At 36.4% G+C, this 13,399-nt stretch overlaps 1 protein-coding gene across 10 annotated transcripts in view; it reads right to left on the bottom strand.

Annotated features, from left to right (window-relative positions):
* SMARCA2 (SWI/SNF related, matrix associated, actin dependent regulator of chromatin, subfamily a, member 2) overlaps window positions 1-13,399 on the bottom strand; it is a 124,087-nt gene that overhangs the window by 64,331 nt on the left and 46,357 nt on the right. For all 10 annotated transcript variants that reach the window (XM_026059983.1, XM_026059981.1, XM_026059984.1 and 7 more), the window contains 9 exons: window positions 11,816-11,946; window positions 11,547-11,607; window positions 9,338-9,438; window positions 8,909-9,056; window positions 5,352-5,515; window positions 3,507-3,573; window positions 2,847-2,957; window positions 618-860; window positions 221-334 (listed from right to left, as the gene is read on the bottom strand). In XM_026059983.1, the coding sequence (XP_025915768.1) occupies window positions 221-334; window positions 618-860; window positions 2,847-2,957; window positions 3,507-3,573; window positions 5,352-5,515; window positions 8,909-9,056; window positions 9,338-9,438; window positions 11,547-11,607; window positions 11,816-11,946 (1,140 nt within the window). The remainder of the gene's footprint in view (window positions 1-220; window positions 335-617; window positions 861-2,846; window positions 2,958-3,506; window positions 3,574-5,351; window positions 5,516-8,908; window positions 9,057-9,337; window positions 9,439-11,546; window positions 11,608-11,815; window positions 11,947-13,399) is intronic.

Here is a 13,399-nt window from a genome sequence, read left to right as displayed (position 1 = left end):
CAGTTACTTCTCAAAACCAAATACTATGGAAATAAGCTGAATGTCTTATATAAGCCATGCATGATGAGAAACAGAATTAAAAGCTGTAGGAGTGAAGAGGAAGCCTGAGACTGCAGAAACTGCAGGTCTCCAGGACTCCTCATTGGCCAGGAAAAGAAACATCATAATATGCTTTAAAAAAAAGTATTAAACCCTTTCCACAATTTCTCTCATTGCAAACCTTTTCTGGCAGTTGAGACTCAACCTCTTTCTTCAATCTTCTCAGCAAGAAGGGTCGAAGAACTTTGTGGAGACGACGGATGATCAGAATAGTCTCTTCCTCATTTAAGTCCACCTACAGAAGTGTATAAAAGTTACTACAAGACAACTCAGTGTATTATGTAATGTCTTGTCTCATATGAAAGACAAGCATTTGCAGTAATTATTTGTACAAACTGACTCAGTGCCAAAAAAGAGACACTTTAATTAAACTTTATAGACATTATAAAAGTAGCTTTTAGTTATGTTAACTCCCTAAGCACAAGGGAGAGTTCAAACACTACTCTTTCAGTGTAAACTCAGTTTTGTTTTTCACAATGTTTTTCTTTTCTGATGTTTTAAAAAAATTGCCACAGTACCCTTTCTCCAGTCATGGCAAATGGAGCATTGAACCACTGTTCAAATGTGCTACAGCTCTTGAAAATGGTTGGAAGGAGGAAGTTGAGAAGAGCCCAAAGTTCAGGCAATTTGTTCTGCARTGGAGTCCCAGTCAACAGTATCCGCCTAGGGGCCACATAGTGAGTGTTCAAGACCTGAGTCAGCTTGCAGTGATGGTTCTTCATTCGATGGCCTTCATCTACTATCATGTATTTCCATCGAATCTGCAAGAAGAAAAGTTGGTAAAGTTTGAGCAGGACAGACTTAGATTACTCCCAACATATTTAAAACAGGAACATTTGAAATGTGAAACATCTGTCATTCTCATTTACGAGTATCCAAGCATCAGTGGCCTCACAAGCAACAAAAATAGGAATAAAAATAGTTATGCAGAATCTGTAACTTGACTTGCAACAGTGAACAGCTGATTCCTCCCATTTCTGGGGAGGAATTCAGGTGACTGACTCTTCAAGGTCAGAATATGTTTTACTGGGGAAGAAAAAGAGCAGAAGAACTCCAAATAAATCTGTCTGAAACAAGAATATAGGCAAGAGGCAACAGCATTTTCCACACAAAATAACTATGTTCTCAAAATACAGCAACCCTGAACTTTGCTGTGTTTCAGCTAATCCCTACCTTTTAACTCAAGAATGAAGCAATATAATTAAGATCAACTCAGTCAGTGCATCTTCTTACATAAAGTTTCCAGTTCTTAATGGGACAGCTTAAACGCAGCCAGGGCAGATGCTGAAAGAACGCTGTCCGAGTTCCCTATCATTTTCTGTCGTATAACACAGRTAGTCAACATACGTGCCATTGGATGAACTGTATGGGTCACTGCTTGAGTCTAAGCACTTCAGTGACAGAGTTCTATAGCTTATTGTTTCTAGAAGCTTGCTGTCAGCTGTTCAGTTTTAATAGCATATACTGCCTCACTACCTTCTTTGCAAGAAGGCTGTCAAGCTTACAGGTGTTAAGCTTTCTGCACCTCTTGCTGCTTTACACACTCTCTCACTGAGACCCTCAGGGGCTAGCAAAAAGTGGACCAGATAAACAGCAGATAAGCATGTGTAATGTAACCAAAATAAAATTTCCCTCCCTTAGATGTTACGCATATACACGAACCTCAGGCAATACAACTTAGGTATGTAAGTCAACCACATGCTAAGATCATGTCCTTCTAAGCCAGATAATATCTCTATTGTAGTTATGTGAAACATTTCAGTCACATGATGGGGTATGCATATGAACTACAGCACCATAATAAGGCTATGACATACTGACCATATGACTAGGAAGGCCTCAGTTTGTAGTCTTCAAGTACTTTCACACATGCTAACTAATCCCACTTCCAAGACAGGTTGCATGACACACTGCTGTGTGCTCCTACCTTTTAGCCAGGCTGGGCAAAAACTAGAAGGAAAGGAAAACTCTACAGTCTCAAACTGTTCTTAAGCATTCAGAATCATGCCAATAAAATGTATTCATACATTCAAATGTCTTTGTATCAGAGAGGGAAAAAAAAAGAGAAATCTAAATATGCAATTGAATGTAAAGAAGTGAAAATGAAACCAAAGAGACAGTAAGACCACGTAGTTTCTCAGAACAGCAAAATACCTGCTTGGTCTGCTGTTTATATGAAATAGTATGACATATGTAATGAAATATAGTACTGAATAATTTTCAAATGAATTCATTATATCTGAGGCACCACTATTTACTGTCTAGACTGCGAATCCTTCAGAACTGGGTCCTGAGTAGTAAACTGTGATACCAAATTCATGATATATGTAACTATTTAGCTACTTGGAGAGAAACATCATGTAGCTGGAGAGGCTCTAATAAAAGTGAGCTTCAGGTTAGAAACAGAATGAAAAAAAAAWTAGGGTCAGGACTGTAGATTAGGACAAATTCTATTATGCAGTAGGCAAAAAAAATTTTTTCCAAAGGCAGAGGGTTCTAATAACTGATAAAATTCCACTAGCCATATTCTGGAAAATCTTGATGTCTTCAGGGAGAAAAGCAGTGACTGAGAAGTCCAATTATGCACAGAGAAATGAAAAAATACATGAAAGGCTTAACTTTCATAGGAAGATAAAACAATAACACAGGACTTTTCTGTAAAACAAGAATATGCGTTTTGTGATCTGCATCATTTAATGATATCTCAAAGGTCTTCCTGTTAAGAGATGACAGACATTCATTATTACCTTAGCAAGAATATGTTTGTCCTTTATTATGTACTCATATGTAGTTAAAAGAACATTAAATTTTCCACTTCGAAGCTGAGGAACAAGTGAGCGGCGCATTGCAGGTGTACCCTAGAACAGAGAGGAAAGAACGAAATATATATATATATATATGTATATATATATACATATATATATACACACATATATCTTTACAGTCATGAATTTGCAGACACAGAGCAAGTACACGAACCTACAGTATCATATACAATATACCGATATACCCCAGAGTGATTTCCCCCCCTGGATTCTGGACTGTTAAGCTCTTTTTACGTGGCAGTCTAGTCTCCTTAGTGATTACTTGGCCTTACCAGCACTACAGTAGCCAAACAGCGAAGTATTCAGCTATGTACAAAATGTGAAGTATTTATCATTTGTATTACTCTAGTTAGAAGCCCTGTAATGTGATAATTAACAGTTTTCTTCTGCATTTCATTATATGAAAGTAATTACAGTTTATTACAGTCATCATCTTAGGAAGATTAACTCTCACTGCTTAGTACATGATATAGATGACAAAACTTTACAAGCAAACAGCTTACAAACACCTATAGACACAGAGGAGAAGTAGGTTCTATTCTCATTCCTTCCACTTTACTCATATAAAAAAGCAAATCAAACCTTGTATGATATTTTCACCACAGAAGGAGCCCATTTGTCAAATTCATATGTCCAATTGGATAAGGTCCTATAGAGATTGTTAGGAAAAGTAATATATTTCATTATTTGCTCAGTATAAACACATTAAACTTTATGCATACACCATGTTTCCCAGTGGTTGCTGAATTTTCAATGCATTTCATGTAATCAACCCTCATAATTAACAGTATATTAAAAAGAAGTATTTTATATACTGTAACAAAATATCTGCATCTTTTAGAGGGGAAGAAACAGAAGAAAATGAGAAAAATGTCTTTCACCTCATAGGGTGAAAAAAAGGGGCCTTTTAACAACCAATTCAGAATATCACTTTACATATACCTTCATATTTTGGAGCATATTAAGGAGAAGAAAGATAACCCTGCACAGAAAGAGACTTGTATGTTATTTTATGCTACTTGTCTCCCGTGAGATGAGGTTGCAACTTTTCGGATACAGCCTCAACAGAATTTATTCATGTTCTGCTGTAATGATATGCTATTGCCACCCAGTGCCACTGTGCAGCTTTATTTTGCCACTGTGTTGCTTCTGCAGTATGATCACAACAAACACTTTTTAAAATGGCTAAACTGGCTGCTAACAGGAAAGAGCAGCAGAAAATACCCTTTTCATTTTTAAACTCACTGAACCTGTGACAGCAGCAGTGACCTGTAATAATGTTGGTGGAGGGAGAGAGTAGGGAAAGAAGTATGTTATAATGTCTAAGGGACTTAAGTTTCAGCTGCTTTCTGTTAGAAACTTAAGAAAAAGCATTACAGATTACTTAAAAAAAAAAAAAGTTTTCCACTGTTCTCCTGTGAAATCTGTGACTTAATAACACTTCCCCTTTTTAACTTTGTTTTAGTTAATAGGGTTTCCCCAACCACTTTTTCTAACTCTAGAGCTCATCACTTTTATCCACACTATTAGGCATAGCTGTGGTATTTATGTTAGTTAGTCAGTAACTACTGTAGCAGAGCCAGAAGGCAGGATACCTCAAAAGAAATTATAATAAATGGCCATGAATAAATTATATTCCAATCGTACTGTGCATCTGCATGCTCTGCACAATTGGTTGATTGTAAGATTGGTAGATGAATTACCTAATTAAAAGGCCAGAGAACTTCTACACAAGTGTAAGACACTTACCATGTACACACAGAAATAAGCAAACAAACCCTCCAAACCCTGAATCTGTTTTACTCTGCCTGACAGCATCCATTTAAAACATAGCATTTCAAATAGCTAAAATCCCCATCTTGCCTTCAGAGAAAGGAAAAGACATTAGAAGAAAGTACAAAAGAAGTGGCATCTTGGAAAACCAAGGAAAAGGAAAAAGGAGCAACATGACAAATAATCATATTTCTACATCAAGGGCTAGTTACACAGTACTTAAAAGATTATCCAACATTGTTAAAGCATGATTACTTAATGTTTGATGGGGGCACTTTTAAAAGAACTAAAAAATAGATTTTTAATATCACACTTAAAGTTCAATAGAGAAAATTGTAGGCATGTAACATGAAAGAAATATGATTACTCTCTTGTGGTTTATGTGTGGACTAAGTAACGGTAAATACATGACACAGTTCGTCAAAAGAGTGGTCAGTGAAACTAACGGAATCAAGTGCTTTTATCAGCCACCTGGTCACCCTTCCAATGCCAGACAATCAGCTGGGAAGTAATGATCAAAGAAAACACAGAATACAGGCACAGTGCAATCCCACCGTGCACCTCTTGTCATTTAGTGAAAAACAAATGTGTGTTGCTAATAAGCCAATCTGCAATGCTTAGAATGATAATAACAGAATGAGATTTTTTACTTACGAAAGGGGAACAATAATGAGATAGGGGCCATTGAGTCTTTTGTGCTCCATCAGATAAGTAATGAGTGCAATAGTCTGTATGGTTTTTCCTAGCCCCATTTCATCAGCTAAAATTCCATTCAAATTGTTATTATAGAGTGAAACCATCCATTCCAGTCCCTGGAGCTGAAATGAAGAATAATAATTTCAGTTATTTAAAACCCACACAAGTAATTAATACCAGTATGACAGAAACAAGCTTCTCATGCCCCTGCCTACTTAGATGTTGTATTTCCTTCAAAAGTAATACGTGCATGGGGATCTGTACATTCCATAACACCCCCCTGCTACCTCTCCCCACCAAAAAACAAGCAAACAAACAAACAAACAAACAAAAAAACCCAACTACCATCCCTAAAGAAAACACAAAGTAATTTCTAATAACTGCTACATGAAAATCACTACTCCTGTTTAGGGACAGTAGAGCCCACAATATGAAGTCAGATTTTATAAGTGGAGAAGGGTACTATACACAAACCAACACAGACACTGATACTTAAGGTTGCTTAACATTTGTCATTACAAGAGTCTGTTCTTTAATTTAAATACTGTCAAATTTAAAACTTATTGGATATAATTCATGCCATTTATCTGCCTCAGCCAAAACCTTCCAAAAAAACCAAACCTTTCAGGTCTCTGCAACACATGTAAGCCTCTCACGTTTGGCTCCACCTTACACTCCCCAACTGTAAAACTGGTACCATGAACCTCCGTTTAGTGTTTGTTGTCCATAACTCCATGTGTCAGAGAAGATATCCTCTGTCCAATTATACCTCGTGTATAAAATCCCAGAGCTGAAAAGAAGCTAGAGCACTGTAGCCAAGGAATGTGTACATAGCTGGGCTACATAGTCAAAGAAGTACTGCTAGAAAGCACACTCCCTCTATTGCATTCTAGCACTGAGACTATTCCCTTGTAACACAGCTTGCTACACATGTACTTATGAAGTTACCCACACAAGTACAATCTAGGGTACATTTCTGCTTCTAAGATCCAGGTGTTTAGTGGGTCTCATGCCCACTATCTAGCTCGTGGAGACAGAAGTAAATTAAGAGGTCTGATAAAGTCCAGCTAAGAAGCAGAGGAGAAACACTACATGTCTGAAGTAAGCATCTGTTGTCCCTATGACAGGATACCCCAAACAACATTGCCAATTTTACAGGCTTCATGTATATGCTGGCTGACTTATATTTAGGTACTAAATTCTCTGAAAACCATTTTTATTGATCTCAGGGCACTAAGAGCTGCAGAACTTGTTCTACAAATGTCCCACTTACAAATTAGCTGTAGAACTGAGAATAGGGAAACCACCCCTTCTGTGCCATCAAACTTTCTCCACTGACAAGTTCTAGCATGAAGGAAAGGATGGTCTGATCAAACTCAACAGTAAGAAACACAGAAGAGCAGGAAAAAGAGAAGTGGAGAAGAAGAGAGCAGATAAAATCTACAGGACAGGGAAGGACATAAGAGTCAAGGGAAAGTCATAGAACAAAGTCTCCTACAGAACATTCTTGCAAGAACCAAAACCAAGCCTCAACACTTCTGTCATAAAGCTCCTTATGAAAGCGTGCCCCTTAACTCTAGTGGTAGCATTCAGTTCTACTGATTCAGTTGCTAGAGATTGCACTGAGGAGCTAAAGGACCTGATCCAGTTGGTAATCATTGTGACTGTCTGTAACTCCACAGTCTGAATTATTTTTCTTTTTGGCATACCAGGGAAAAAGCACTGCAAAACAAATATCTGCATAAATGAAGAGTATTTCTGGGTTGCAAAAGTAATTACAGTTTAGAAAGTAAAGGAATTACCATAACATTAATTTCCTCTCCACAAGCACATTAAGCCTAGAGGGCCATCAAATTAATGTTGCATCCAAAGGACACTGACTTTATTTAGTGCATCAAATAAACCTTCCCAGACAATGAATCAGGATTATGCAATAAACAAGACTGCTGACTGCCTCTATTAGATCCCTCTTCTTTTGGTGCACAAGCTGGACAATGTATTGACAATGAGGCAGCAAAAATGAAGAGGGCCTTATAGTTGAGAATGTGACATAGTTCTCTGAATGATTGAATCCTATTTTGTCTTAGCCGTAGAGCTCCTCAATGACACCAGAAAAATTATTTAATCTAATATTTTGGAATTGGTCACTGAATAAAACATTCCCTTTTTGGTAAGGGCTCAAAGACAGACATGTAGAAGTGTTAAGGATCCACAAGAGAATTCAAATTCAGATGGAGTTTTGCTAAGAACACAGGACAATTCAGTTTGGAATGGACCTCAGGAAGTCTCTAGTCCAAACCTGTGCCCAAAGCAGGGTCAGCCATAAGGCGAGACCAAGTTGCTCAGGGCTTTATCCAGTCAGGGCTTGAAAATATCCAATGATAGAGACAGTACAACTTCTGAGTCCCTGAGGCTGTCCTACCAGGAAAAAAGGTTTTCTTCTATATCCAGTTTGATCCTTGTCCTCCCACTGTGCATCGCTGTGAAGAGCCTGATATAAAAATTTTGAAGTGCTTTGAAAAAGAGAAATCAGCTTAACTCTTGAATTTTAAGTGATTTAAACAAGCTACTGTAATAGAAGGCAGAGCTGAAGGGCACAGTAAGCAGCAGCTGTAATCATAACACTCCGCATGATTAAGAAACACTCCTTCTTCTATTTCTCTACGAGTACAAATAGATATGTATCTTTATATTACCTTGGTGAAAAAGTATTACTTTTTTTTTTTCATGTGGAAATAGAAATAATTTAGTGGCCTGACTGGAGAAAAGACACTGAAAAGTTGCAGGTCCCAGTGGCTTCCTAGAAAGCTATCGAATAGCAGAAGTGTTGAAAGCAGGTACCAAGGACATTTTCAGTGATGCATGAATTTAGCTTATGTCAGAAGACAAAAGTTCTTAGCTGCTAAATATACTGCATGCCTGTAAAGAGTACAAGACATCAGCCTTCACAGGAAAAAATGTTTTCTTAATTTCTGAATTTTTTCTGTCAGCGTACTGAAATACTAGGATTTTAATTCAAAAAATAAAATCCTAAAAGTTTAAACACAAGAAGAAATACATTACTAAGAAACCCCCAGAAATGAAAACAATAAGCAAAATTGAAATATTAGGTCAAAAAGAAGGACAGCAAAAACAAAACAATTGGTCTGCAATGAAAAAATTGCTACAGGTATAGGTAGAAAGTTGATAGTATTATTCAAGTGGTATGAACTAATGTTATCAATGATAACATTTCTACATAAGCATCATCATTTTATCCATATAATCCCTGATTTCTAACCTAATAGAGACTTTGTATTTCTCAAAAAATTTTTCAGTTTGTCATAGGTTTTGACATACCATACTGAAATGTGTAGCATAATGTAAGTTTCAGATATTTAAATATTTAAATATTTTAGTATGCTTTACTCAATGAAAGGCACATTATGCAGAAGCTTAACATTACTACACAACAGACAGCTCTACAACAGGAGTTTTTTGCAAATTTTTAAGTTAATTCCAACCAGATCTCTCACCTGATAATGTTTTAGTGTGCCATTAATAAGAAGAGAAGACTGCTTCTCCACCCTTTCTGTGATCGCATGAGCAACAGTGTAGTAGGACTGAGACCCTCTAGCACTATATTGCATACTGTATTCATCATCCACATCTTGTTTGGCTGTCCTGGAAAGCACACAAAGAACTAAGGTAAATTCCCACAAACAGGTATTTTTTGAGTACAGTTCACATATAACTGGAAATCCCCAGCTGTGGTGAGTGCGCCCAGAGCATGGAAGCTTAAGTAGTACACAGCTAGTACTAAATGATCATATTCCTTCTCCTGCAGATGTTCATGTCAGAGGAGCTACTACAACTCATTGAGATGTACAGCAAACTATTTTGGGGGAACCCTATTATAAGAAATCATAATTCCTAACAAAAAGCAGAACCTAAAGACCACTCACTCAATGATTTGCTTAGCATCTTTCTCAGAAACTTCTTCACTGTTAGGATCCAGAAGTATCTTCTCATCTGCTTCTAACCTGCTTGATTCTTCTTCATCATCCTACAAAGACAGAAAAARAACAGGAGCACTGGAAAGTGCAACATCTTCCTAAATCATACTTTCAACTAGCATTCATGTATTTATTGGTAGCTTTCATTAGTCAATGCTTTATAATAACAGGGACCAGAACCAGAAAGTTCAGCTGACACCTATCCTGCAACAAAATCGCACTGCAACACAACAAAATGATATTTTTTCATACAGATTAACAAACTGGAAGTGACAATGTTTTGGAAGGAAAAAGAAAGTATTTTCTCTTTTAATGGTTTCATTTTAAAAAACCTTATTCTGTCTGTCCTGTTCATGGAAAGGATTTCAATACGGTGCATAAGTTTGTATCATATGCTAGATGTGTACTACTTTAATACAACTTAAAAAACTGCCATGAGCTGCTGTTTTAGTTTTTTGATTTATTAACTTTTTGGAAACAGATTACATCTTTATTTTCTTTTAAATCGTTTAATTCACCTTCTGGCTACGGTTGCAATGTATGACAGGTGGATAAATTTTGCATTTTATTGAGGGCTCTTCAACAGCACCTGAACCATTTGAAGAAAAGGGTACTGTTCAACAACATAAATTCTCATCAATAAAGCAGAACAAAATAGTGCTTTGACTTCTGCAGGTGCATTCTTGTCATAATGATTTCCCCAGCTCTAAAGAACACCAATGCTAAAAAATTTTTACTAAATATGCAGGCACGTCTCTTTTGACATTTCTCTGAGAATATCACAGGACGTGGTCCAAATCTGACAGGTATCATGCTTCACCCCCACCTCAACAGTGAGTGCCTTGCAGGATTACATCAACAGGGATTAGTCCTACACTCAGTATCTGAATTCTACTTCTAGTTCTACCATTAGCCTGTTGATTGAACATCGCTCTTCTCTACTCCTCAGTCTTTCTCTCCTTTAGAAAGTATGCTGCTGAGAAATGCTCTGTCAGTATTGATTATTCACAGTATCTAATATTACGACCCTACAGGGTCAGTATCTTAGTGTTTTACAATATTTTTATTAGCTTAAGATTCTTTTTAGAACTTCTGTAACAAAAGTATTTAAATCATTATAAAATACTGAATCAAATAAGCCTACGTTTAACAGTTTGAGCATAAGGACCTGACATAATTCCTAACATTTTAATTAACATAATATATAACAACAACTCTGTTATTCAGAACAGCCAATGAAACTTTCAGTACATAAACACATCCTACAGTCTTGAGAGCTTCCACCACCAACAACATCTCTAAAATGTTTTACTTGTTTAATTTAAAATTCAAGGTTATGCAAAATGAACACATACTGGTTTATGTCTCTATGTTCAAAGGTAAGCCAAGACTCAATAAGCACATTCACGCCCTAAAGGACATCTAACACGCTGTGATACAAGTGGACAAATGAATGTACCTAAGTAGGTCTTACTGCATTGGCCTATTTCACACCCCCTCTTCCCTGAAATCTCCTGTCTCCACTGAAGAATTATTAAGAAAAAAAAAAAAGCCAAAATACCCTGAAAGCTCTCAAAAACTGGCATGCACTTGGGCAAATCAGGGCCTCAGTACATGTTTTCTAACACATGATCCTGATGAACTTCTGGAATTTCTAAAACCACTTGAGTCAGGATTACACCACAATCAATAAAATTTGTCTTATCTAAATGGGCAATGCTTCAATTCTAAGACTAACAAAGTAGTGTTTTCTGTAGAAAAGTATTAAATAGTGTATACAAGAGGCTTCCAAAGGATTAAAGATGTTAACTTTCTTCAGCACAAAGCCACTATATGTCGTCTCCTGGCAACACAGGAGCCTGTTTATACACTCTGGGTCATGATTATTAATGACCAGAGCAAAACCTTTTCTCTTCCTCACCCAGGTTATCAGTCAGGTATTTGCAACATATATAAAGGGCAACTGCTATGAACTGAACAATGTGACGAAAAACCTTTTTTTTTCCTGTTGGCATTATACTTAAAATGATTAGACACTTGCTACTGCTTTTCTTTCCTTCCTTATGAAAAAGAGGAAAATGTCACATGGGATAAGAACTTGGTTTTTACTGAACTATTTGTTTGACACAAAAGGTTTTTTTAAAAAGAGGACACATACCTCCTCCTCATACTCAGAGCCACTTTCATCTTCACTGTCTGACCTGGGAGCAACTTCATAGCTGTACAGAGAAGATGGAAAGTATATGAATTAGGGATACAAAAGAAGGTAGTAGGTTCAATACAATTCCTACTCTGTTTACATGTAATAAATTAAAAGGAGAATGGAATGGGTGAAAAAGGAAGAAGAAAAACAAGAGCAAAACCCATGAAAAATACTAATGCAAGCTAAAAAAAAAAAAGCCACTTACAYGTATGCTAGCTACTTACCCAGGGTTCATTTCCAGCCAGGCATCCAGCTGACTTGCTTTTGGTGCTTCTGGTCCAAGAAGAACTTTGCCAGTTTCAGTATGAGTCACTTTGACTGGAAGGTCACTCATTTGACTGCTCTCATCTATGGGCTACAAATTCAAATGATATGCTACAGTATAAGATTATTGAGCTTTTATGTTTGTCATATGTAATAAAAAGAGCTAATAGCACCTGAAAAATTTACAAATCTGAACAAGCAGTGAAGTTTCATTATTAGCAACCACAGCTTCCTGCATGGCTACCAAGCCAACACTGAGTCACAGTTTTTCTATGTGTAACATAGCTCTATATGTGATATCCACACATATATCACAGTATTACAGACAAATGAATGAGAGTAGAGTGGAACAGAAGCAGCTGTTGGCTTCTCTGAAAGAGGACAGAAAGTATATTATGCTTATTGTCATTTAATATATGTTGTTTATATGAATGGAGATCTATAACAAAAAGCATACATCAAACTTATGGCATTTTTCCTCCTTCACGGATGGAGAAACGCATCTGTAACACTTTAACTAACTTTTTAAGTAAAGAAGCCTTTTTAAAGATTAGCTGTCCCAATGTCTTCATTTAAACTGGTAAGTACCTGCAATAAGAAGTCTCTTTACAAATTCAGGTGCTCTAACAAAATCAGAGCAGTGTAATTATTTTTCTGTTACTTCTCTGGCCTGTTTAATCATGGATTTTCTACTTTAAAAACCTTTCGACTACTACTACTGCTGCTGCTACCACTACTAAAGAACCTTTTCATAATATATATGAACACAAAATTGAAAAAATAATTCTGAGGAGTTGTAAAGATGGTTACCTACTGATAGGGAGAATAAAACTTATTTCTTTAACTTCATAATTTATGAAAAGGGAGTATGTGTGCATTTTCCAGGTGCAACTGTAACTATATTAAATGTTTTGCTATACCTCTTTCACTACATCAGCAAAGGTATCACTTGAAAGTGTAAGACCAGAAGAAAAATAATAAACACATTTTTAAAGCCTTTCTATAAAAATAAAACTGAATAGAAAAAGGGCATAACAGGACAGATCTTTAGGAGGCAGCATATGCTCTCTGCTTCTACTACAAAAAGAAAAAGCTAAGTATTCAAAGAATGACAAAAGAAAATTACTCATTTTCAGTTGCTTCTGAGAAAGAAAGAACATTCAGATGTCTTAAGCCATCAAAACAGTATAGTCTACCCTATACCAGAAAGGTAATTGACATGCAATGTAAACACTCTGTTTTTTAAAAAATGAGAAATTAGAATACACTGTGCTTACAACTATATTTTAAAGAGTAAATTATGAACTACACATGGATAACAAAAAAAAAATTTTAAACGTCTGCCAAAGCTGAGAGGGAATTCTCAGTACACTCAGTGACAGATTCAATGTACCTTTGTTTTAGTCTTCAACTCTCTGAAGAGAAACAAGTTAGCACAGATATTGATCTTGATAGGTTTTCTCCTGGTTATGAACAACAAGTCATCTTAAGACATTTATGGTTGTGATTTTTTTTAAAAAAGCTATGGCAATGACACACATCAC

Source organism: Apteryx rowi, unplaced genomic scaffold, assembly GCF_003343035.1.
Source record: "Apteryx rowi isolate R43461 unplaced genomic scaffold, aptRow1 scaffold_163, whole genome shotgun sequence".
In the NCBI taxonomy this organism is placed as follows: domain Eukaryota; kingdom Metazoa; phylum Chordata; class Aves; order Apterygiformes; family Apterygidae; genus Apteryx; species Apteryx rowi.
This window is presented reverse-complemented; position numbering and strand designations above follow the sequence as displayed.